Source organism: Pan paniscus, chromosome 18 (genome assembly GCF_029289425.2).
Source record: "Pan paniscus chromosome 18, NHGRI_mPanPan1-v2.0_pri, whole genome shotgun sequence".
In the NCBI taxonomy this organism is placed as follows: domain Eukaryota; kingdom Metazoa; phylum Chordata; class Mammalia; order Primates; family Hominidae; genus Pan; species Pan paniscus.
In genome coordinates this window covers 62,585,325-62,612,088 of record NC_073267.2, presented here as the reverse complement: position 1 = coordinate 62,612,088, position 26,764 = coordinate 62,585,325, and the positions used below count along the sequence as shown (strand labels likewise).

Genomic DNA, 26,764 nt, shown 5'->3' with positions numbered 1-26,764 from the left:
CTGAGTGACAAAGACCCTGTCCCCCACCAAAAAAAAAAAAAAAAAAAAAAGCCTTATATGTGCTGCTCAAACCTATCTTTCTTTTACAAGTTTTTTTTAAGTTTATAAGTAATGTAAATTTCTCTATCTTCAGGAAAAGAAATAATAATTCAAGGTAATAAAGTACAAAATCTATCAAAATACAAAAGGCAATAAAACATTATGTATGAGTATATCTTAAAATTCTATTTCCTGTCTTGAATGCCAGTTCGGCCACCCCTCATAACATGTTTCACTTACACAGAATTTTTACACTAAACTTAATTTACAAACATTGAGAGATCACACAGTGCTCCACATGTTATTTCCACTTCAAGAATAAGACAAAAACTAAAGATTCTGCTATAAAGACAGCAGAAAATATTTGTTATGAGAGCAATAAAAAGTTCAGAGTATTATTCTCTCAAAATTCCTTTGCTCCAAAAATTAGAGATGATAAATAAGCTAGTATTTTCCCTATGTTAGTCTTGTACATACTTACATTTGGAAACACTTGCTATAGCTTCTCACTTTTTTTCTTTTTTCTTCCTCCTCCCAACAACCCTACTATTCTTCATCTCCCTCTGGCCTCTCTTCCCACTGTGTCCTGGCTCCTCTCTCTTTTCTAAGCAGTAAAATTCTAGAGTCAAATCAGCAATATTCACTGTTGTTAACAATTGACACATAGTTTAGCGTACGCTGAGATATTTGAAGTGATATCTACAATCACCCCACTATAGTTGGGAAATTTAAAAAAGCAAGGCTGGGTCAGGCACAGTGGCTCACACCTGTAATCCCAGCATTTTGGGAGGCTGAGGTGGATCACTTGAGCTCAGGAGTTCGAGACCAGGCTGGCCAACATGGCAAAACCCCATCTCTACAAAAAAATACAAAAATTAGTGGGGCATGGTGGTGCGTGCCTGTGGTGCCAAGCTGCTTGGGAAGCTGAGGCGGGAGGATTGCTTAAGCCCAGGAGGCAGAGGTTGCAGTAAGCTGAGATCTACCACTGCACTCCAACCAGGGTGACAGAGTGAGACCATCTCAAAAACAAAAAAGAAAGAAAAAAGCAAGGCTTAGAAATATTCTTTAAATATTCAACATTCTCACTAAAGCGTTCTAGAATTCTAAATAGATTGTCATCCATGGTTTTTTAAACAGTAGGTTAAAGAATGTCTTGTTTTGGCTCTAACAAAACGTACCTCAAAATTATTTTTCATAAACTAAAAAATTATGCCACTTCATTATGTTTAAATCTGTTAACTTTTATACACATGTAGTGATGTTAATTTAGTCTAAAATGAAATTACTACAATTAAGAGAGTTAAAGAAGCCCAACAAAGAACCCAGAAAAAAATTTCTTTCCATAGAACCTGTGGAAGCATCATAATAATATAAGGACTCCTTATTAATATAACATTTCAGCTATGTAGTACCATAACTATACAGAACATGCAAAAATTATATAGGTAAAAAAGTCTATGCTCTGTCAAAATTTGTCATGAATTCCACATATTAAGTCATTTGCATTTCATATATTTAAGATGTGTGACCTATAATTCAGTACATATAAAACTGATATGCAACATACAATAATCATAATAATCCTCTCTACCAATCCATCTCTCTTTTTCACTCTCACAATCAACGAATCCCAAATATCACTGTTTAAACTAAGAAGTAATAGGAAACTTGAGAACAGAGTGTTTTTTTCTTTTTTCTTTTCCTTTTTTTGAGACAGGGTCTCACTATTACCCAGGCTGGTAAGTGGAGCAACACAATCATAGCTCACTGCAGCCTCAAACTCTCAGGCTCAACTCATCCTCTTGTCTCAACCTCTCAAAGTGTTGGGATTACAGGCATAAACCATGGCACCTGGTCGAGAACAGACTTTCTTTTCTTTTTTTGTTTTGAGACAGAGTCTTGCTCTGTTGCCCAGGCTGGAATGCAATGGTGTGATCTTGGCTCATCACAACCTCAGCCTCCCGGGTTCAAGCGATTCTCCTGCCTCAGCTTCCCAAGTAGCTGGGATTACAGGCATGGGCCACCACGCCCAGCTAATTTTTGTATTTTTAGTAGAGACGGGGTTTCACCATGTTGGCCAGGCTGGTCTTGAACTCCTGACCTCAGGTGATCCACCTGCCGCGGCCTCCCAAAATTCTGGGATTACAGGCGTGAGCCACTGCGCCTGGCCGAGAATAGACTTTCAATAAGTCAAAAAAGAATTCCAAACAAACTGCCCTTTATCAGTTTTTGGACATGTGAAAAAAGAACAAGTTAACAAAACAAGAAAAAAAAAACTGAAACAAAAAAGTGAGTGACTTAAAACCGTATTTATCAGTGTAGAATAAGATGATTTAAGGTAGGTCTGAAAATAACTTCTCTCAGATGGAGTGCTCTCTATCTACATGCTAGCATTAGAGACTGCTTTAGTTATTTATAATTATCCTCCATTCATTCCAAATCTATAAAAAGGAGTCCTTACTACTTTTTAAAGCCCGGGAAACATGTTTAGAAATGCATTAATTAAAAAACAAAGCAAAAGCAACAAAAAAACATGAATCAAAATGATAAAGTCTTAGAAGAATAAAATGTTTAAAAATAAATCAATAAGCTCTCATAATTTCAAGTATACACTGGACAAAAATGATTGGTCAAACTAGTCAGAAACCTACATACAAAGTAGATAGATGCACCTAAGTTCAATCAGTGGAGAGTTTTCCCAGGGTCCTTCTGAGATGCTTGATCTTCCTCCAGTAGGGGGAGCAAAATCACAATACTCAACTCATGTCATAAAAAGAGGGGGACATGGAGGGTTTATAAGTGTCTTTTAAATGTTTCTACATCTCCCTAGACATTTCAAAAAATATGCTGAAATATCGTTCTGAAATAGAACTAAAGTGGCCGGGCATGGTGGCTCACGCCTGTAATGCCAGTACTTTGGGAGGTCAAGGCCGGTGGATCACCTGAGGTCAGGAGTTCAAGATCAGCGATCAGCCTGGCCAACATGCTGAAACCCCGTCTCTACTGAAAATACAAAAATTAGCTGGGCATAGTGGCACACACCTATAATCCCAGCTACTCAGGAGGCTGAGGGAGGAGAATCACTTGAACCTGGGAGGCGGAGGTTGCAGTGAGTGGAAATTGTGTCAGTGCACTCTAGCCTGGGAGACAGAGTGAGACTCCTTCTCAAAAAAGGAAAAAAGAAATAGAACTAAAGTCAATCCAATGGGAAAGACAAAGATTTTTTCTTTTTCAAATACTTCAAGGCTTTAAAATGAAAAATGGATCCCTAAATATTTAATTTCAAGAACTTTGGTATATTTCATTGTCCACAGAATCTCACAGGTAACCAAGGTATTGAAGCATTTTATGAATCCTTAATTTAACAAGAGAATTTTTAAAAACATAAAATATTACATTAATTTTTTATTATAAAAGTAATATGTTCACGACAAAATTGTAGAAAGTAAGGGAAAAACTGCACTACTTAAACCTATTTTCTTCTGGTATTTTTTTCATATGCAAATTCTTTTTTTCTCAGAGGGTCTGATTCTAATGCCTAGACTGGCAGTGGTGTGATCATGGCTTACCTCAGCCTGGAACTCCTGGGTTTGAGCTATCTGCTCACCTCAGCCTCTTGAGTAGCTGGGACTACAGGAGTGCACCATCACACCTGGCTAATTTTTTAAAAATGTATTTATTGTAGAGACAGAGTATCGTTACATGGCCCAGGCTGGTCTGGAATTCCTGGTCTCAAGCAATCCTCTCACCTCAATCTCCCAAAGTGCTGGGATTACAGGCATAAGCTAACATAACTGGCCCATATACATATTTTCATACTATTATGAAAAAAAGTATAATTAATAAAAACACTTAAGACTGGGCAGAGTGTCTCACGTCTATAATCCCAGCACTTTGGGAGGCCGAGGAGAGTGGACTGGTTGAGCACAGGAGCTCAAGATTAGCCCAGGCAACATGGCAAGACCACATCTTTACAAAACTACAAAAAAAGCCAGGCATGGTGGCACATGCCTATAGTCCCAGCTACCCAGGAGGCTGAGGCAGGAGGATCACCTGAGCCCAGGGAGGTTGAGGCTGCAGTGAGCCCTGATGGTGCCACTGCACTTCAAACTGGGTGATAGAGTGAGACCCTGTCTCAAAAGAAAAATTAAAAAAAAAACAAAAAAAAGTATTAATTTCTAACTATATGCTAGGCATAGTCTAAGCATGTTTACATGTTATAAATCTATTAATCCTTTATTATTTCACATTTTAAAGATGAGGAAAAAGAGACGCACGGAAATTATCTAAGTCAAAGTCACCCAACTAGTAAGTAACAGGACCCACAATTCTAAACCAGGTAGTCTGGTACCAAAGGCCACACTCTTAACCTTGCTTTACTGTGATCTTAATTTTGAATTACGCTCTTTTCTCCATCATTAACATATTCTCAATGTTAGTGTTCAAAATCTTTTTAGTGCCTATGGTCTATCGTGATTACAACAATGAGCTATGCTTTTTTCAGCTGTCCCTTGTAAGTATATTAAGACAAATATCTTTGGGTATATACTTCTGCTATGTTATTAAAATGGAGAATTTTTATATTCTTTAATCTAGTACCAAATTGCTTTTCAAAATATTTGCATCAATTAACAAAGCCATGTAGGTATCAATTTCAGCATAAATTTGTCAGCATTAAGCATTAACATTTAACATGTTTTTCTAATAGGTAAAAATAAAACCATTCTAAATTTATTTTTTATTATTAAAGCTGCATATTATTCTGGTTTTGTTTACTAATTTAATTTCCTTTTTGTGAATTTCAGCTTATATGTTTTATCTAGTTATCAACTGAGGTCTTAAAAGTTTGCTAATTTATAAAGCTTTTTATAGGAATATTAACTCAATGTTAATTGTATTTGCAATAAAATTTTCCCAGTCTGGTTTTTCCCTTTTAATTATGATTATTAAGTTGTTTTTGATAAAATAACTTTCTCTCAAAGGTATTCATAAACATCACAAAAGAAGTCTTAACACCTTATAATTTTCTAAATATAGAAGCTAATCTATTGCTTTGAGCATATCAGTGAATCACTTTCAATACAAGACTTGTAAAACAATATAAACCTATATCAAAATATGTATGTTCACTTAATGGAATTACCAAGTTTGAGAAATCTTGACTATGTTTCATATAAAATTAACCCAATGACTAACAGTCCGCCCTACCCCCAAATCTCCAAAATAAAAGCAAAGAGCTACATACCTGTCGCTGTAAACATAGGTGATTTCTGTCATGTAAATGTTGATGATTAGAAAATGATGAATGCCAACTCCGAGCCTGACTTTGCAACTGAGTCTGAGCCATATCAGAAGTCCGTGTTACCAGATGCGAAGTAAACTGCCGATCAAGGTCATGATCTAAAATGTGACTTGAATTATCTTGTCCAAATGTTGACTCATCAAAGTGAGGAAGAAGACCCTCCTGAAGGAGGTCCTCGGGGTCAAGTCCTGTGAATGGCTCAGTTTGAGATTCCACTTGATGAAGTAAATTCTCTTCTAAAGATGAAAAGCCATTAGTTTCTACATGATCATTGAAATGGCCCATTTGAGTTCCTGAGTCAACAGGATCTGGGAAGTTCATGTGCACAGGAGATAATTTTGAATTGCTATAATTACCCTGAGGATGTGATGAATGCAATATTTGGAAATTATTTGAATTCAATGATGTATTGGGGTTTAGGATATGCTGAGTAGATTCTTGCTTGATTCCTCTATGAGGTGAAAAGGAATTACTTCCAGTAAAATCAGATAAAGTCTGATTTGTATGATTAGATGCAAGAACTGCAGAGGACTGAAGTAGACTGTTTGGTGATATATGATTACTGGAAAAGGAATAATGTGAAGAAAATTGCTGTGAATTACTGACAGAACAAGAAGTCATATTTGGGGAAGGTCCATTAAAATTTCCTTCTTGATGACTGCTACACTTGTGGAAGTGTGCTGAAGGATTCGACGTTTGAGAAAATTGCTGCATTGAAATAGACTGTTGTGAATTAGATGCATTAGTCATCTGTGGTGGGTGGTTAACATTGACTCTATGTGGACCAGAAACATTCATAAAATTTTTAGACTGGCTAAGAGAATTCTGCCCTGGGTTGAGATTATTTCTGTTTTGTTGTGAGCGTAGTGAAGTACACTGTGTTTGTTGTTCATTGGCCTGAAATAAGGCAAAGTCATGGTGTGCCACAAAGCTTTTATTTTGATGCATAGAGTGTGAATGTCCTTGTTGGTGAAAAGGAGATCCATTTTGATTTGAAATGGTAGTAGCTGTCTGATGGCCCCACATTGGACTGCCATCTGATACATCTGGAAACAAACCATTGGGTTGGTTTTGGGGATGGATTGGAGAACAATTAAACTGAGAGTGTGGAGATAACACATGTTCAGCTGGGCTACCAAAAGATTGATTAACATGGTGAAATTTTATTGAATCAAATTGATTTAACTGTTCAAAATCAGTCATCTTCTGATGTGTTGGAGTACCTTGAACATGGTTCAGTGAATCTATGTGCAACGGTTCAAATTCTGCACCCAAATTCAATTCATCAACTAGTGAAACAGGTCCTGGTTGAACAAATGCATCATCTGACAAACCTTCTAAGGTCTCACCAAAAAGATTGGCATCATCAAAAAAGTCCATCATTGGATCTGTCATCTTGAAAATTCTGTAACAATCCGGGCTGTTCACTCCAAATGGAGTATATTCAGCTTCTCTATAGTAGATATTATTGGATCATTTCCGAAGGTCATCAACTAATCCAAAACAGGTCAATATTCATTATTGCTCTAAATAATGACATGTCATGAAGTGTCAAAATCCTAGAAAAAAAGGAACAAAAACAATAAAGAGAAATTAAGTACTGATACATGCTACAACAAAAATGAACTCTGAAAACATTATGCTAAGTGAAAGAGGTCAGTCACAAAATACCACATATTATATGACTCGATTTATATAAAATGTCAAAAGTAGGCAAGTATATATAGAGAGAAAATAGATTAGTGGGTCACCTAGAGCTGGTGGCATGGTGGGTGGGTAGAAAGGACTGGTGATTGGTGAGTGATAGCTACAGGTTATGGGATTTCTTTTGGGGGTAATGAAAATGCTCTAAAATTGGTTATGGTAATGGATAAACAACTCTGAGTATGCTAAAAGCCACTAAATATACACTTTAGATGAATGAATTGTATGGTATCTGAATTATATCTCAATAAAGCTACTTTAAGAATAAAAATTATATAAGTAAAATTATTTTGAAACTTCTAATTTTCTGTTGTATCTTTTAGATAAGGAGGATCATTTGAGCCCAGGAGTTTGAGACCAGCCCGGGCAACAAGAGTGACACCCATCTCAGAAAAAATTTCAAAACTACTCGGCCATGGTGGTGTGTACCTGTAGTCTCAGCTACCTGGGAGGCTGAGGTGGGAGGACTGCTTGAGCCTGAGAGGTTGAGGCTGCAGTGAGCCATAATTGTGCCACTGCACTCCAGCCTAGGCAACAGAGTGAGACACTGTCTCAAAAAAAAAAAAAACTGATTTTATTCAATCTAATTACCAACTAATTTTACTTGGCAAGTATTTGCAAGGTAGATCTTTCTGAGAAAAAATTAAGTAGGTGAAGTTACTTTGGATGATTTAAGTTACAGTGGAAGTCTGTGTCTTCTCAAAGAAAATATTTTATCTATCTAATACAACTTTGAAACTTATAACAATGTTAAAATAAGCTAGTAATATAAGTAAAAATTAAGCGCTGGAAAAATTTTAAAATAAATAAGAACTCTAGAGTAGACATATTTTTAAATGACTCAGGAAAAAAAATTTTTTTGAGACAGGGTAAGCTATCAAGATCATTTTAATCAATCAAAATTTAAAACTTCAAAATTTACTGAAATGATTTTTACTGACTCTGTCACAAATGACAACTCTAGAACAGGGGTCCCAAAACCCCAGGCTGCAGATGGAATGGGTGCGTGGCCTGTTAGAAACCAGGCTGCACAGCAGGAGGTGAGCAGCAGGTCAGCCAGCATTACTGCCTGAGCTCCGCCTCCTGTCACATCAGCGGCAGCATTAGATTCTCATAGCAGCCCGAACCCTATCGTGAACTGCATATGTAAGTGATCTAGGCTGTGCTCCCTTATAAGAATCTAATTAATGCCTGAGGTGGAACAGTTTCATCCTGAAATCATCTCCCTCCATCCACCACACCCCATTTCCCTACCCCATCCACGAAACCGGTCCCTGGTGCCAAAAAGGTTGAGGACTGCTTCTCTAGAAGATGCATAGTATCATCCACAAAGCTCCTTAATATTAGGGACCTGAAGAAATATAAAAACTAAAGAATCAACAAAACCCTCTGCCTATCCTACATACTTGATACAATGATTAAGTGATACAATGCATATTAAAATGTTTTCCATACAAAAGCAAGATGTTTTTATAATCAGTAATAATAGTAAGTGATGTTTGGTTTGAGGAACAGTCAGCTTTAGAATGTCACAGCTCAGGAAATATTAGTAAAACATTAGTGAAATTTGAAAATTTAAATTTAGGATATCTAGAATTCTTACTTTTTATCAAAAAATTAGGAAGCCCAGATACTTTTGAGTAATAAATATCAATTGAAAGGGTGTTAATATTAAATTAATATGAATTCAATATTGTCCCTTAATTATTTAGGGCTAGCCCTTTAAAAGGTAACAAGAACTGATTAACTCTGTATCCAGTAAGGATTAAAGCAGGTAAGGACTTGTACTCTTTCCATTCAGTTGTATATTCATTATTTGATCTGATCTCCCCTTTCCTGGGCACCTTACCAGCTAGCACACAGATACTCACATGCCAGAATAACTGTGTTTCCTACCTACAAGCTGAAGTATTTCTGATCAGCTTTCCTCAATCATATCATAAATAAATCTGGAAATTGGCAAGGTGCAGTGGCTCACACCTGTAATCCCAGCACTTTGGGAGGCTGAAGTGGGAGGAATGCTTAAGCCCAGGAGTTCGAGACCAGCCTAGGTAACAAAATGAGACCCTTCTCTCTACAAAAAAAAAAAAAAAAAAAAAATTAGCCAGGCATAGTGCATTCCTGTAGTCCCAGCTATTTGGGGGGCTGAGGTGGGAGGATCGCTTGAGCCTGAGAGATTGAGGCTGCAGTGAGCCATGATTAAGCCACTACACTCTAGCCTGGGTAACAGAGAGAGGCCCTGTCTCCAAAACAAACGAAGAAAAAACCAAGGAAATTACTTTTAAAAAGTTTCCTCCACTGTTTTACATTTAAGTTGGAAAATGTTTGATTCTTGTAATAAGCAATAAAAAATTAAAACTCTCCTTCCTCTGCCTTCCTTCCCCACCTACTTGCCTACTCAAAGGCATTGCCCCAGTAATTCTTTCTTCTCTTCTGAGTCATCAATTTGTCCCATTCTCATCTGTATACAAACAAGCTGCTATTTCTCTCATCTTCAGATATCCCCTCTCTTGATCCCATTTATTATCCTTTCAATTTCCTCCCCCTTCTTTCTTCCTCTTTACAACAAACTTGAGGAATCTGTTTAGGTTTATTGTCTTCAATTTACTTGTTGCCATTCTCTCTTGAAATTGTTTTATTCCCATCATCTCACCAAACTGACCTGAGGGCATACGGACCTTCACATAACGAAATACAAGGGTCGTTTTTCATGTCTCATCTAACACTACCTATCAGCAGCATTTGATGTAGTTATCATGGAATCCTCCTTGAAACACTTAACTTCATTTAATTGTTATATATGGTATTCACTTGGTTTCTCTCCTACTTTTCTGAGTGTTCATTCTCATTCTCATTCTCTTTTTACAGATTTCAATCTACAATCTACAAATGTTGAGGACTCCAACCTCTTCTCTTTTCTATCTATAATCACTTCCAAGATGATTTCATCCAATCTCAAGGTTTTAAATAAAATCTCTATATTGGCAATTCCCTAACTTACATCTATTAATTATATATCACTACCTTAAATCTAGACCCATTTACCTAATAAACTACTTGACTTCTCATCTTGGACACTTGATTGGCAACTAACAGCCTGCTATTTACCTTGCCCTGTTTCAAAACAGTGATCTCATTAAAATGCAAGTTAATTCAGGACACTCCTCTGCTCACAACCCTCCAATGACTCTTTATGTCACTCACATGAAAAACTGAAATCCTTACTATGACTTGTAAGCACGGCCCTGCACCACCACCAGAACAGCTCTCTGCCCTCAGCTCTGGCTGCACTTCTCTCTTGCTCACCCCCTTGCTTCAGCCACAATGGCCTCCTCAGGTCACTAAAAAGCCAAGCATGAGAGAGTGATGCCAGCAAAATGACAGAGTAGACAGCTCCAAACACCTGTCTCTCCACAGAAACACCAAAAAACAAGCAGGAAGTGTCAGAACCAACTTTATCAGAACTCTGGAAAACAGTCAAATATTTATAACAACCAAGAGAATGCTGAAAAGAAAATACTCCCAGCATTCAAGGAAATCTGTATTAAAACACTGGCTAAACACAAACCTAAGTAATACAGGCTTCAGTAACCTCAGACAACAACCAATATAGTCACTACTGAAAATAGTTTGAAAAGTGTCTAAATGAATGACTCCAGCCTTCAACAATCAAGAAGAGCAAATGCTAAGGGAGGGGGTAAATCTTATTTCTGAAGTTAGCACATCACAGTATCAAATGGTCTGGTTTTCTCACACACATATGCACACACACGTGTGTATGTGCACCCCTGCCCACAATCACACACACACACACACACATACCCTGAACGCATACAAAGAATAAGAAAGCCCATCCAAAGGAAGAAAAAAGTTGACAGAAATTGTCCCTTAGAAAGTCCATTAGATTTGATGGTCAAAAACTTGAAATCAAGTGTCTTAGATATGATCAAAGAGCTAAAGGAAACCATGGCCCAAGAATGAAAGTAAACCAGGAAAACAGCATATGAATAAAATAAGAATATCAATACAGAAATAGAACATCTTAAAAGTAACAAGATAGAAATTCTACAGCTGAAAAGTACAATACCCGAAATAAAAAATTCATTATCGTTGTTCAACAGGAGATTTGAGCAAACCGAAGAAATAATCAGCAAACTTGAAGACTTGAAGATAGAAGAATTGAAATTACCAGATTCTCCAATATGAGGATCACAAAGAAAAAAATAATGAAGAGGCTGGATGTGGTGTCTCACGCCTGTAATCCCAGCACTCTGGGAGTCTAAGGCAGGTGGATCACCTGAAGTCAGGAGTTCGAGACCAACCTGGTCAACATGGTGAAACCCCGTCTCTACTAAAAAAATATAAAAACTAGCCCGGCATGATGGCAGGCGCCTGTAATCCCAGCTACTTGGGAGAGGCTGAGGCAGGAGAATCACTTGAACCCGAGAGGCAGAGTTTGCAGTGAGCTGACATCATGCCACTGTACTCCAGCCTGGGTGACAGAGCAATACTCCATCAGAAAAGGACAGGACAAGGAAAGGACAGGACAAGGAGAGGAAAGGGAGGGAGGGGGGAGGGGAGGGGAGGGAAAAGAAAAAGAAAAAGAAAAAGAAAGAAAAATGAAGAAGAAAAGTGAATCAAGCCTAAAAAAACCTATGAGACAAAATCAAGAGAATAAAATATACATTGTGGGCATCCCAGAAGAAGGAGAGAGAGAAAAGGGCAGAAAGACTATTTGAGGAAATAATGGCCCCAAACTCCCCAAATTTGATGAAAGACATTAATCTACATATCCAAGAAGCTCACCAAACTCCGCGGAGGATAAATTCTAAGAGATCACATCGTAACACATTATAGTCAATTTGTCAAAAGACAAAGAGAATCTTGAAAGTGGCAAGAGAAAAAAGACTCATCAAGTACACAAGGGCCTCAACAAGATACAAGTGGATTTCTCATCAGAAACCATGAAGGCCAGAGGTGCTGACATGAAATATTTGAAATGCTGAAAGAAAAAAACTGTTGACTAAGAATTCTATGCAAAAAGCTATTTTTTAAGAATGAAGAGAAATTAAGACCCATGCAGATAAATAAAAGCTAAAGGAGTTTGTTATTAGTAGAACTGCCCTAAAAGACATGATTAAGGGAATCCATTTGGATAAAATGAAAGGACACTAGAGAGTATCTTGAAGCCATATGAAGAAACAAAGAATGCTGCTAAAGGTAATTATATAGGTAAATATAAAGGCCAGCATTATTGTACCTTTGGTATGTAATGCCTTTTTAAAAAATGTGATCCTAAAGGCAAATATATAACCCATTTAAATTTCTGTTAATGAGCACACAATGTAGACCGATGTAATCTTTGATAATAACAATATAAAGGTGAAGAGACAGATGTTTAGGAGCAGAGCATGTGTATACCACTGAAACTAACTTGGCATTTAAAATACATTGTTATAACTTTTGTTAATTATAATCCGCAACATAACCATTAAGGAAATAACTAAAAAATATACAGAAAAGGAAAGAAGGAAATCAAAAAGGAATGCTACCAAAAAAAAAAAAAATCTAAATATAAGAAATTGGCAGTAATGGATGAATTAAGGAAAAAAGAGCATACAAGACATTAAAAAGCAAAAAGCAAAATAACAGAAGTATGTTTTCTTTATCAATAATTACTTTAAATGTAAATGAATGAAATTTTCTACTTAAAAGGAAAAGATTAGCAGAATGGATAAAAATGAAAACAAAAACATAATCCATCTTATATACTGTTTACAAGAGGTTCCCTCTAAATACAAAGTCACAGGAGGATAAAAAACAAGAAATGAAAAAATATATTCCACAGAAATAGTAACCAAAAGAGAGCTGGGATATTAGTATCAAACAAAATACTGTAAGTAAAAAAAGGTTACAAGAGGGCCTTGCACGGTGACTCATACCTGCCACAATCCCAGCACTTTGGGAGGCTGAGGTAACAGTATTGCTTAAGGCCAGGAGTTCAAGACCTGCCTGGGACACACAGCAAGACCCCATTTCTACAAAAAAATATATATATATTTTTAAATTAGCCAGTGTGATGGTGCACACCTATAGTCCTAGCTAACTGGGAGGCTGAGGCTGGAGGATCTCCTGAGCCCAGGAGTTGGAAGTTACAGTGAACTATGATTGTGCCACTGCACTTTAGCCTGAAAAAAAAAAAAAATTGCTGGGTACGAGAGACAGAGAGAGAAAGGTTACAAGAGACAAAGAAGGACATTATACACTGATGAAAGAGACTCAACCTACCAATATGATATAACAATTATAAACACGTATGCACCTAACAGACCCACAAAATTTATGAAGTAAAAATACACAGAATTGATGGGAAAAACAAATAATTCTACAATATAGTTGTAGAAAGTTCTACAATAGTCGGAGACTTAAATATCTCATTTTCAATAATAGATAGATCAACCAGACAGAAAATCAATAAAAAAAGAGGACTTGAACAACACTACAAACCAATTAGACCTAACACACATATACAGACACTCTACCCAACAATAGCAAAATATACATTCTTCCGGAGTGCAGATGAAACATTCTCCAGGATTGGCCATATGGTAGGCCACAAAACAATTCTTAAAACATTTTAAAATATTACAAGTATACAAACTGTCCTCTCTGACTCCAATGGAATAAACTTAAATATCGATAACAGAAGCCAAATTAGAAAAATCACAAATATGTAAAATTTAAATAGCACACAATCAATGGGTCTAAGAAGAAATAACGAGGAAAATTAGAAAATACGCAAGTGAAAATTGAAACGCAATATAGCAAAACTTATCAGACCCAGTGCTTATCAAAGCAATGCTCTGAGGGAAAGTTATACCTGTGAACAACTACATTTTTAAAGATATATCTTAAATTAATAACCTAATTGTACCCCTAAGGAAACAGAAAAGCAAACTAAACCCAAAGGTAGCAGAAGATAATAAAAAGGCAACCAACAGAATGCAAGAAAGTATTTGTAAATCATATATCTGATAAGGGTTTAATATCCAGAATTTTTAAAGAACTCCTACAACTCAGTATCAGAAAGACAACCCAATTTAAAAATGGACAAAGAACTTCATTAGATATTTCATCAAAAAAGATACAGGAATGTCCAAGGAGGACACGAAGACACTCAACATCAGTCGTTAGTGAAACACAAACAGAAATCACAATGAGATATCACTTCACACCTACCAGGAATGGTATAAAAAATAAACAACAAGTGTTGGAGAAGATGTGAAGAAATTGGAACCCTCATACATTTCTCATAGGAATGTAAAATGGTATAGCCACTGTGGAAAATAGTGTGGTGGTTCCTCAAAAAGTTAAACAAGCCAGACGGGTACATGTGTGCCTGTAGTCCCAGCTACTCAGGAAGCTGAGGCAGAAGGACTGCTTGAGCCCAGGAGGCCAAGGCTGCAGTGAGCTGACTGCATCACTGCACTTCTGCCTAGGTGACAGGGTGAGACCCTGTGTCTAAAAAACAAAAACAAACAATAAACTAAATAAGCAAAATTTTATATATTTTTTTGGAGGCAGAGTCTCACTCTGACACCAAGGCTGGAGTGCAACAGTGCAATCTTGGCTCATTGCAACCTCTGCCTCCCGGATTCAAACGATTCTCCTACCTCAGCCTCCCGAGTAGCTGGGCTTACAGGCGCCCACCACCATGCCCGGGTAATTTTTTTTTTATTTTTAGTAGACACAGGGTTTCACCATGTTGGCTAGGCTGATCTTGAACTCCTGACCTCAGGTGATCCACCCACCTCAACCTCCCAAAGTGCTGAGATTACAGCCATGGGCCACCGCGCCTGGCCTAAATAAGCAAACATTTTAAAAAGTTAAACAGAGAATTACCTTATGACCCAGCAATATCACTCCTAGGTACATACTGTTCACCAAAAGCAACTGAAAATAGGGACTCAAACAGAGAACTTGTACATGAACACTCATAGCAGCATTATTCACAATAGACAAAAGCTGGAAACAATCCAAGTGTCCATCAACAGATATTTATAATAGAATCTTACTCAGTCATAAAAAGTAATAAAGTTTTGATACATGCCACAACATGGATGAACCCTGAGAACACTATGTTCAGAGATATTAGCAGGCAGACACAAAGCAAATATGATTCCACTTACATGAAGTATTTAGAATGGGAAAATTCACAGAGACAGAGGTACATAAAACTAAATTAGAGGTTATTGGGGCTAGGGGAAGGGGAGAGTAGAAGTTATTTGGTAATGGGTACAGTGCCTTGAGATGATAAAAAAATGGCAACATGTAGTGGTGATGGTTGTACAACATTGTGAATGAAGTTGATGCCACTGCGCTGTATACTTGACAGTTAAAGTAGCACATTTTGTCAAATGGATCTTACAATTAAAAACAATCTTGAAAGTCAGGAATATACGTTCTTCCAGGACTTTGTATTTACTGTTCCCTCTGCTCAATATACTGTTCCTTCATTACAGTAAGTTTTCTCAAAAGTGACATTCCTAGTGAGGCCTTTCCTGATTGCCCTTTCTAAAATGTCATTATTTCCCTCTCCAATGCTTCACATTCCCCCTTCCTTGCTTTATTTTTCTGACTTAGTACTAGCTAACATTCTATAGTTTACATATTATCTTAAAGCCTACACTCCCCATAAAATTTAAGTCAGTAATTTTTATGTAATGTATCCTTAGTATCTACTAAATAGTAGCACACAGTATCAGATAATAAGTATTTATTCATGAAAATGACAAACTTTTTTTGGTGGGGGAGAGGGAATGCTACATATTATGGCAGAAACTGGGTTTAAAAAAATATTTTGTGAAACTTTAAAAAAAATAGCAACAGTGATTATTTGGACATTGAGTTTATGGCCCATTAAAAAACCTTTTTTAATATGGTAGGAATACGTGTAACAAAAGTCACCATTCTAACTTTTTTTTTTTTTTTTGAGACCGTCTCACTCTGTCCCCCAGGCTAGACTGCAGTGGTACGATCTCGGTTCACTGTAACCTCTGCCTCCCAGGCTCAAGAGATTCTCGTGCCTCAGCCTCCCAAGTAGCTGGGATTACAGGCATGTGTCACCATATCTGGCTAATTTTTGTATTTTTTTGCAGAGATGGGGTTTTGCCATGTTGGCCAGGCTGGTCTCAAACTCCTGGCCTCAAGTGATTCACCCACCTCGGCCTCACAACACGCTGGGATTACAGGCATGAGCCACCAAGTCCATCCTCACCATTTTTAAGTATACAGTTCAGTACTGTTAAGTATATTCTCATTGTTGTGCACCAATCTCTGGAACTTTTTAATCATATATATATACACATATATATATATATACACACACACAATTTTTTTTTTTTTTTTGAGACAGAGTCTCACTGTCACCCAGCCTGGAGTGCAATGGCATGATCTCAGCTCACTGCAACCTCTGCCTCCCGGGTTCAAGCGATTCTCCTGCCTCAGCCTCCTGAGTACCTGGGATTACAGGCGCCCGTCACAATGCCTGACTAATTTTTTTTTTTTTTTTTAATAGAGACGGGGTTTCACCATTTTGGTCAGGTTGGTCTCGAACTCCTGACCTCGTGATCTGCCCACCTCGGCCTCCCAAAGTGCTGGGATTACAGGCGTGAGCCACTGTGCCTAGCCATAAAATTTTAACTCCATACCCATTACCCACCATTTCTCTTAACCCTTACTCCTGGCAATCACCATCTACTGTCATTTCGATGAATATGACAACTCTAGACAACTCATATAAGTTGTATTTGACAAACTCATACAGGATTTGTCTTTTTGTGACCGGTCTGTTTCACTTAGCATAATGTCCTCAAGGTTCTTCCATGTTGTAGCTAGCATGTGTCAGAATATCTTTCCTTTTTAAGGCTAATATTCCATTATATGTATATTATGGCCCACGTACGATTGTTTTTTCATGAAGATGAAGCATGCTCTGCTATAGAATCTAGCTTTTGGTAATATACTTAGCTATTTTAAAAGAGGTAGAGTACAAGATGTCTGGATAGCAAATCCCAAACTGTGACCCAATTTTTTTTTTGAGATGGAGTTTTGCTCTTGTCACCCAGGCTGGAGTGCAATGGTGCAATCTCAGCTCACTGCAACTTCTGCCTCCTGGGTTCAAGCGATTCTTCTGTTTCAGCCTCCTGAGTAGCTGGGATTACAGGTGCCCTCCACCACGCTCAGCTAATTTTGTATTTTTAGTAGAGACAGGGTTTCGCCATGTTGGCCAGGCTGGTCTCATACTCCTGACCTCAGGTGATCCACCCGCCTCAGCCCCCTAAAGTGCTGGGATTGGCCGGGCATGGTGGCTCATGCCTGTAATCTCAGCACTTTGGGAGGCCGAGGTGGGCAGATCACCTGAGGTCGGTAGTTCGAGACCAGCCTGACCAACATGGAGAAACCCCATTTCTACTAAAAACACAAAATTAGCGAGGCATGGTGGTGTATGCCTGTAATCCCAGCTATTTGGGAGGCTGAGTCAGGAGAATCATTTGAACCCGGGAGGTGGAGGTTGCAGTGAGCTGAGATCGCACCACTGCACTCCAGCCTGGGGAAGAAGAGCTAAAGTCTGTCTCAAAAACAAAAAAAAGTGCTGGGATTACAAGAGTAAGCCACTGTGCCCAGGCTGCTTAGAAAACTTCTAACCAATGTATTCTGAAAGTAATTCTTTTATATGGACATATAATGTATCTTTGCTTAATTGACTTAATCATTACTTACAATCCTAAATGAACTTTTTTTTTTTTTTTTTTGGAGCCAGGGTCTTGCTTTGTTGCCCAGGCTGGAATACAGTGGTGGCATGATCATAGCTCACTGCAGCCTTGACTTCCTGTACTCAAGTGAACCACCCACCTCTGCCTCCTGAGTAGCTGAGACTAAAAGCATGTGCCACCATGCCTGGCTGATTTTTAAAAATATTTTGTAGGCTGGGCGTGGTGGCTCACGCCTGTAATCCCAGCACTTTGGGAGGCTGAGGTGGGCGAATCACGAGGTCAGGAGTTTGAGACCAGCCTGGTCTACATAATGAAACCCTGTCTCTACTAAAAATACAAAAATTAGCTGGGCATAGTGGGCGCCTGTAGTCCCAGCTACTCGGGAGGCTGAGGCGGGAGAATCGCTTGAACCCGGGAGGCAGAGGTTGTGGTGAGCCAAGATAGCGCCACTGCACTCCAGCCTGGGCAACAGAGCCAGACTCCATCTCAAAAAAAAAAAAATTTGTAGACAGGGTCTCACTATGTTGCCCAGGCCACAACAAACATTTTTAAAGTAGGACAAAAGGTTCCAAGAGAGAAATTTTATTGCCCCAAAACACAAATTAAAACTTATTAGAATTGTTGTTTTCTTCTTAACAGAGACCAAAATTCTAATCTCTGGTAGTAACTGAATATGTGATAACATATTCAACTCTGGCCCTGTTTCCTCATCAATGACAGGTTTTAACTGGATGCTTGTAAAGGTGTCTTATACTCTATACTTTGGGTTATTTTCTATATTCATATTCAGAAATTTTAAAACTTCATAGTCTCCCAAGAAAATAGTTAAAACACCACCACTACCCTAACCAAAACACAGACATAAGCTTCATTGGGAAGAAAGCTTCATCCTGATTACAGAATAAATGCAAGAAAGCTATGAAGCAGTAAGCTCCATATCTAAAAAGAAAAACTTATCTGAGATTTAATTAAAATTTTTTTAATTTACAAAAGATATCATATTTTTCCCCCCACTTCAGGAGCTCATCTATAATGTTCTATGCCTAAAATTCCTTTTAAAAAGAAAAAAAAAATGTTTGGGTCATGGGCAAGAATCAGGAAAAATATTTTTAAATGCTGAAAAAGGTCATTACATTAACTGTGGGAGTATCACTGCCCTCATTCCTTTATTTTTCAGTCTAATATGACCTTAACATGTAACAGCATGAGTCCCAGCAAAAATGAGAAACTAAAAGAAAAATAATCCAACTTGTAATATTTATCCAGAAGTATCCTAAATTATTTTCAGTAGCTAATTAGCAAATCCTTAGGTGTTTTATTAACGTAAAATATATAAAATCATTATGAGGCCGGGCGCGGTAGCTCATGCCTGTAATCCTAGCACTTTGGGAGGCCAAGGTGGGCGGATCACGAGGTCAGGAGATTGAGACCATCCTGGCTAACATGGTGCAACCCTGTCTCTACTAAAAATACAAAAAATTAGCCAGGCATGGTGGCGGGTGCCTGTAGTTCCAGCTACTGGGGAGGCTGAGGCAGAAGAATGGTATGAACCCGGGAGGCGGAGCTTGCAGTAAGTGGGGATCACACCACTGTGCTCCAGCCTGGGCGACAGAGCGAGTATCTGCCTCAGATAAATAAATAAATAAATAAATAAATAAATAAATAAATAAATAAATAAATAAAATAAGATAAAATAAAAATAAATAAAATCATTATGAAAGTCCACATAAGGGGCTTTAATGCCATGTATTCCACATGTATACTACTCTATTAAACCCCATCTGTAACTCTGCTCTATGTATCCTTGACATGTTTCTGATAATCCAACTGCATTATCTATACACTTGCTATAGTTTGAATATGTCCCCCAAAGTTTAGGTGTTGGAAACTCAGTCCTCAAAGCAACAGTGTTTCGAGGTGGGGCCTAATAACAGGTGATTAGGTCATGAGGCCTCTGCCCTCATGAATGGATTAATGTTATCACAGGAGTAGGTTAGTCATCAAGATAGTGGGCTTGTTACAAAAAAGAAAATCAAGTTCGGTCATGCCTTGCTCTCTTGCCCCTCTGCTTTCTACTACAGGATGATGCAGCAGAAGGCCTTGCATCAGAGGGCCTTCTTGTGAATGCTTGTAAGCCATCTTATACCAGATGCAGGCCTCTTGACCTTGGACTTCCCAGCCTCCAAAACTAATAAATTTCTTTTCTGTATAAATTAACCAGTCTGTGGTATTCTGTTATAGCAACATAAAATGGACTAAGACAACATTTGACTGTTTAATTAGAAAATAAATTAGATTCACCAATCAATTAGACAAATATCTGGCAAATATGAGCCAGTCATGGCATAGTTGAAGGAGCTTAAGTGTGGATTCAAATTCTAACTGCTAATTCTAAGCTGTGTAACCTTGAGTGGTTCTTAAAACCTCTCAGTCTAAGCTGGGCACAGTGGCTCATGCCTGTAATCCCAGCTCTTTGGGAGGCTGAGGTGGGAGGATTGCTTGAGACCAGAAGCTGGAGATCAGCCTGGGCAACACAGTCCCATCTCTACAAAAAACAAACAAACCTCAGTCTGTTTCCTCATTGGACCATCTATATCACAGGGTTTAGAAAGGTTGCAGAGTTCAGAAACAAAATATTCGGGATGGGCGCAGTGGCTCACGCCTGTAATCCTAGCACTTTGCGAGGGCAAGGTAGGCGGATCTCTTGAGCCCACAAGTTTGAGACCAGCCTGGGTGACATGATGAAACTCCATCTCAAAGAAGAAAAAATATATATATTCAAAGTCCTAAAACATAGTAATCCCAGCACTTTGTGAGGGCAAGGTAGGCGGATCTCTTGAGCCCACAAGTTTGAGACCAGCCTGGGTGACATGATGAAACTCCATCTCAAAGAAGAAAAAATATATATATTCAAAGTCCTAAAACATAGTAAGTACTCAAAAATTATCTATTTCCCTCTCATCGACCTATAAAACTAAAAACATAGATTAAGATTCCTTGTCGACTTACTGAAATATTACCAAGATCCAAGCCTGTTATATCTAATAGTATTGAATGTATTTTCATTTAAAAAATTAAAAATGTTATACCAATCAACAATATCATATTTTATGATATCTAAATTTATCTTTGCCTCTCAACATATGTACTTCCTATTTTATTCCTTTCCCAAAGTTATCAATGCCCCTCCACTCTTATTTGCCACTCTCATAGGTAATCTATGTTTCCACTACATTGAAATGTTGCCTGAATTCAGCAAACTTTCTCACACCTCCATTAATATGTTCTCTATGCCTACAACATCACCCCTTCCACCAGCCTTCCTCTTAATAAAGTAATGTCTTCACGATTAAACTCAGGTACCACCTTTGGGAAGCCTTTACACACTCAAACACTTCAAGTTATTATACACTCATTTTTTTTTATATTCCGTATTTTACACACTACTTTATCCCTACTAAACAAGATGAGTGCAGAGGCTGGTTCTTATTCATCTTTGTATTCCTAACATCTACTAATTTAATTCCTGCCACACAGTAAATACTCATACGCTTTCAGGAATTCAATAATGCCATGACGTAAACAAATAAGTAAACTCCTCAATCCTTACATTATTCTAAAAGCTAAGATTCAAAAGCATTAAGCAACAACATATCATTTTCATGACTTTAAGAATGCCCCCACTGAACTGTACACTTAAAAAAGAGTTAAAATGATTAACTTTGCTACAGATATTTTTACAATTTTTTTAAAGCCCCAGTAATCCAATTTAAACTTTAATTCTCACGTATCCCTTAGTGAAAGAATCCTATTTTCATCAAAAAGGAATTCTACAAGGGATCCTATAGCACAGTTTTACAGGCTCTGGAACCAGAATGTTAAGGCTGGAATCCTGGTTATATCACTTACCAGCTATGTAATCCTAGGCAAGACACTTAATCATTTTGAAGCTCAGTTTCTTCATCTGTAAATAGGGATTATAACAGTACTGGTCTCAAAAAATGACTGTAAAATAATACACATAAAGCACTGTGTAAACACTCTGTTTTCAAATTGGGTTTCATGAAATATTTTGCTTTCATTTTACAAATTGAGCTTTCATGTAAGGTTTTTAAAAAACAAAGAAATCTTTGGTTTAAAATAATTTAAACCAAAGGACATAAGCAAAAGGACAAAGCTAAATGGCACTCTTCTAATGCTTACTTATATTATTAACATCTCCCTCTGCAGATAGCCATTTACTAAATTATTTACTTTGTTGGCATTCCCACTTAATTTAGTCTTGCTTTGCATGTCACAGAAAGGAAAACTCTTAAAAACATAATCTCCACTTTGGGATTCCAAGGCTGTAGAACCACTTCAGCCCAGGAATTCAACACCAGCCTGGGTAACATAGCGAGACCCAGTCTCTCCAAAACATTTTTTAAATATTAGCCAGGTGTGTTGGCATGTGCCTGTGGTCCCAGCTACTTGGGAGGCTGAGGTTAGAGAATCATTTGAGCTCAGGAGGTTGAGGATGCAGTGAGCTACGATCGATGCTACTGCACTCCAGCACAGGAGATGAGCGAGACTCTGTCTCAAACAAATACAATCTCATCTCTAATCATGATAAAAACTGATTGAGGGTAACGAATTTTGGGCTGAAACTGAAAATAGATGACAAATTTCCTAGTTGCCACTGAGTCAGGTCTAGTTGTTTAACTGAAGTGGTCCTGAACATTACACCCAAACAAAATCAAATCTAAATATTCTTTTTTTTTTTTTGAGACAGAGTTGTGCTCTGTCACCCAGACTGGAATGCAGTGGTGTGATCTCAGCTCATTGCAACCTCTGTAGCTGGGATTACAGGCACGTGCCACCACATCTGGCTAATTTTTTGTATTTTTAGTAGAGATGGGGTTTCGCCATGTTGGCCAGGCTGGTCTCGAACTCCTGGCCTCAAGTGATCCACCCACCTCGGCCTCCCAAAGTACCTGGATTATAGACATGAGTCACCACTCCCGGCCTAAATATTTATTCTAATGCTAAATTTCAATTCATATTAAAAATAGAAAATTGACTTAAATGCAGAATTTTTTTTTTTTTTTAAGATAGGGTCTTGCTGTTGCCCAGGTTGGAGTGTAGTGGTCGATCTCAGTTCACTGCAACCTCTGCCTCCTGGGCTCAAGCAATCCTGCCACCTCAGCCTCTCGAGTAGCTGGAACTACAGGTATGCACCACCACACTTGGCTAATTTTTGTATTTTTTTGTAGAGCCAGGGTTTCGCCATGTTGTCCAGGCTGGTGTGGAACCCCTGGGCTCAAGTGATCCACCCACCTCAGCCTCCCAAAGTGCTGGGATTACAGATGTGAGCCACTGTATCAGCTAAATGCATTATTTTCGAAGGCTTTAAATAGAAAAGTTAAAGACTGAGACAGGTTGATTGTCATTACCATCTACTTTGCAGAGTTGTCACAGGATTTCGAAAGAATATGCTCAAAATACAGTAGTAAGTGCTTAACTAAATGTAGCTTTCCCTCTCATACCAGTCACCTCCAGCACCTCTTTTCTGCTTTCCCAAGAGCTTACAGTCATTTAAACTTTCCCATGACCAATAGGCTTCTCCAGACCTCCTCAGATTATTTTGCCTTAAATAATCTCCAATACTGTTCTCTAATCACCTTCAATACCCTTGTGACTCTTTTCATTCATTCAACCTACCATACTGTATTACCATCACCACTGTAATTTTATTGCCAGTCCTTGGTTCAATTAAATTAACATTTTTTGCATATTTATATTTGTAGTATTTATTATATGACTAGCACCTTATTAATACAAGGTTAATATTAATTTATACCCTTTACCTTCAATATGGCCCTTCCTTTGCCTTAGAAATTTTAAAATATATTCCTCTGTTATTAGGCTATCTCACTGTAGTTATTTTATGTTCTCTCCCCTCAAGCCTTCACTCCTAACTTCCCCATACTTACCTAAGGACAATTTGTTTTCTGAGATTTTCCTGCTGAAATTCACTAAATAACCATCTTTTCAGATGGAAGCACTATATCTATCTTTGTATCTATCTCTTTTTTCTTCTAGCTATTCTTAAGAGAAGAAAACATGGCTCTTTTCCAAAGATAGATCCTTTACCTCAAAAAAAAATTCCATCTAGCCTTTCAAAAAGACTTACGCCCTCCCACAGCACCTCCTCCAGGATCTTTAACTGCCCCTTTGCAATTGCCTGCTTCTCTTCCGACTTTGAGCATCAGCAGACCAATCTTCCCCACCTTAACACAAATGTAAACCAAATCATCCTATTTCTATTCTTCTATTCAATGCCAAATATTGAAAATAAGTGATCTGTTGCCTCCATTTTCTAAATACCCATTTACTTGTTAACTTCTTGTACTCTGTAGTTTGTCCCCATAAATGTGTACTTTCAAAGGTAACTAACCTCCTAGAAAAATCCAAATGGCTCTCTCAATCCATCTTTGACCACTAAAAAAAGTTATCATCACTAACCAAAGTGACAACAAAAGCTAAAGACAAATTCTATCTTCTATATGAAGCCTCTAATTGTCCATGTGTCCCCATTTATTACATACCACTTAGGCTTTGAGTGCTTTAAGAATCTTCTGAACTCAGTTCAATTAACCCCTTCGCCTCCTGGAAATTTTCTTTGCTTCTATGAAACCATACCTTGAATTTTCTTCCCTATGGCTTTCCTTCCTTTTCTGATTCATTTAAAGTAGTTTAATATGACATGTAAGTTTCTACGCAGTTATTTCATGTCTACCAAATCCATTTCATTTCAAATTAAATCAAACCTGACACATCTTCACTACTATATCCTCCAAATGTGATTTCACTCAAATCTTTGAGAAATTCAAATCTGCTTTTCTTAGAATACTACAAATTATTTAACATTTTTTTCTTACTAATGGTATAAATAAAGATATAAAGCCCAATTTCCCACTACCTTAAGATCATTTAGCCTCTTAGTGCCCTTCTTGAAGTCTTCAACCTAAGGTATACTAAGAAAGTAATAGCTTAAGTCTCTACTTAACGATGTATATCCCCTATCAGTAGCCCTGGGAACTTTGGTCATTACTAACAAATTTCTATTAATCTCAAAAATAATACAGATCTTTGTCATATTTCCCCCCCTCCTTCCCCAGGAACTTATTTCAAAGTATTCTGTGCATTCCACCTAATAGCTATCAAGTATACCTTGATAAAAGTTCTCTTATTCTCTATCATTCAATAAAATTTCTTTGATTAAGGTTTAGACGTATATTTCATCATTCTTCACACATCATATTCCCTAAAGTTCATTCTATTTTAAAAACTAAACTTTTTTAAGGATCAAGAAAAGACACTGTGTGTCTTGCCATTTATCTTCAAGAACATAAAACTGGGTTCTGTTAGAATCTACTATAATCCAACAGGTACAACATGGGTACTCATTTTTGAACTAAAAATGTTTATATTTGTTATCTCATATTCCTTTGTACTGTATCTCATTTAGGCAGAAATAGCTATTCATCATCAAATACTCATCTTCAGAGATTAAAGAAGAGTACAAAATTTTTCAAATATAGCAGCATTTTAATCAAATCATACAATTAAATGTGAAGTAACTGGCGCTCTCACACACTGCTAAAAGGAGTAGAAATTGGAACAACAAATTTGAAAAACCATAAGGCATTACTGCTAAAGTTGAACATACATATTTCTATGACCAGTTTTTCCACTTCCAGAAATACAAACTTGACAGAAACGTGGGCACATGTGCACTGAAAGACGGGTGTAGGAATGTTCATATCAGTATTATTCATAATAGTGCAAAACTAAAAACATCCATCATACATTAGAATCAACAGCAATGAGAATGAATAAACTCTTCCTATATAGAAAAATACAGATTAGGCCAGGCACGGTGGCTCACACCTGTAATCCCAACACTTTGGGAGGCCGAGGCGGGCAGATCAGGAGGTCAAGAGATCGAGACCATCCTGGCCAACATGGTGAAACCCCGTCTCTACTAAAAATACAAAAATTAGCCGGGTGTGGTGGCGGGTGCTTGTAAGCCCAGCTACTTGGGAGGCTAAGGCAGGAGAATCACTTGAACCTGGGAAGTGGAGGTTGCAGTGAGCCGAGATTGCACCACTGCACTCCAGCCTGGCGACAGAGCAAGACTCTGTCTCAAAAAAAAAGAAAAACACAGATTAGTCTCACAAAAATAACGTTACTCGAGGAACACTTATTATATGATTCCATTTAATAAAGTTCAAAAATAGGCAGAGCTAATCTATGGTTTTTAGACATCAAGATAATGGTCACCCTATTATCTTGGGAATACAGAATACAGAAAGGGAATAACTAGAAAAGAATATAAGGAAAGCTTTCAGGGTGCCAATAACAATACTGATTTCAATAAACACTCACCAAAGCAGAATAAGTGTGTTCATATATTGGAATATGTAGTGAATTCACTAAATTATGAAACCCATGAAATAAAGCATTCCCTAATATTAGAAACCCCGGGCAACTCAGTTTCTCTGTACCTCCGTTGCTTCAACTGTAAAACAGACTACACCAAGTCTGTAATCTTAAATTCCTAGATTTTTTTTTTTTTTTTAGGAAAAGGTACTCAGTTCCTTAAACGGAAGAAAAAAATTTTAGTGACTATTTGATTGCCATTTTAAAGATAAACATTGCAAAGACAGAATAAAAAAATACCATTTTTTCCTTCCTCTTACAAAGGAACAAGATACATTAGCAATTATCTTTCAGAATCATAGTTACTGATTTCCAATAGAATAAAATTGAATATTCTTTATACTGCTACTGATTAGTAGGTAAACTAATATGAAAAGACCACTAGACAAGAAAGGTCATCTTTTTTCTGATTTCAAACTATGTCCCTTTATAGCAATAACAATGTTTAAAATTACTAGTT

The 26,764-nt window shown here is 37.5% G+C and overlaps 1 protein-coding gene across 15 annotated transcripts in view; it reads right to left on the bottom strand.

Moving 5' to 3' along the window:
- Nucleotides 1-26,764, bottom strand: part of CHD9 (chromodomain helicase DNA binding protein 9) — a 272,619-nt gene that overhangs the window by 164,502 nt on the left and 81,353 nt on the right. For 14 of the 15 annotated variants that reach the window (XM_034940161.3, XM_057300145.2, XM_057300147.2 and 11 more), the window contains exon 2: nucleotides 5,285-6,900. In XM_034940161.3, coding sequence (XP_034796052.3) covers nucleotides 5,285-6,736 — 1,452 coding nt within the window. In that variant the 5' untranslated portion in view covers nucleotides 6,737-6,900. Of the gene's footprint in view, nucleotides 1-5,284; nucleotides 6,901-8,299; nucleotides 8,397-26,764 lie in introns of all 15 variants that reach the window. The other variant, XM_063597996.1, reaches the window with a different exon arrangement.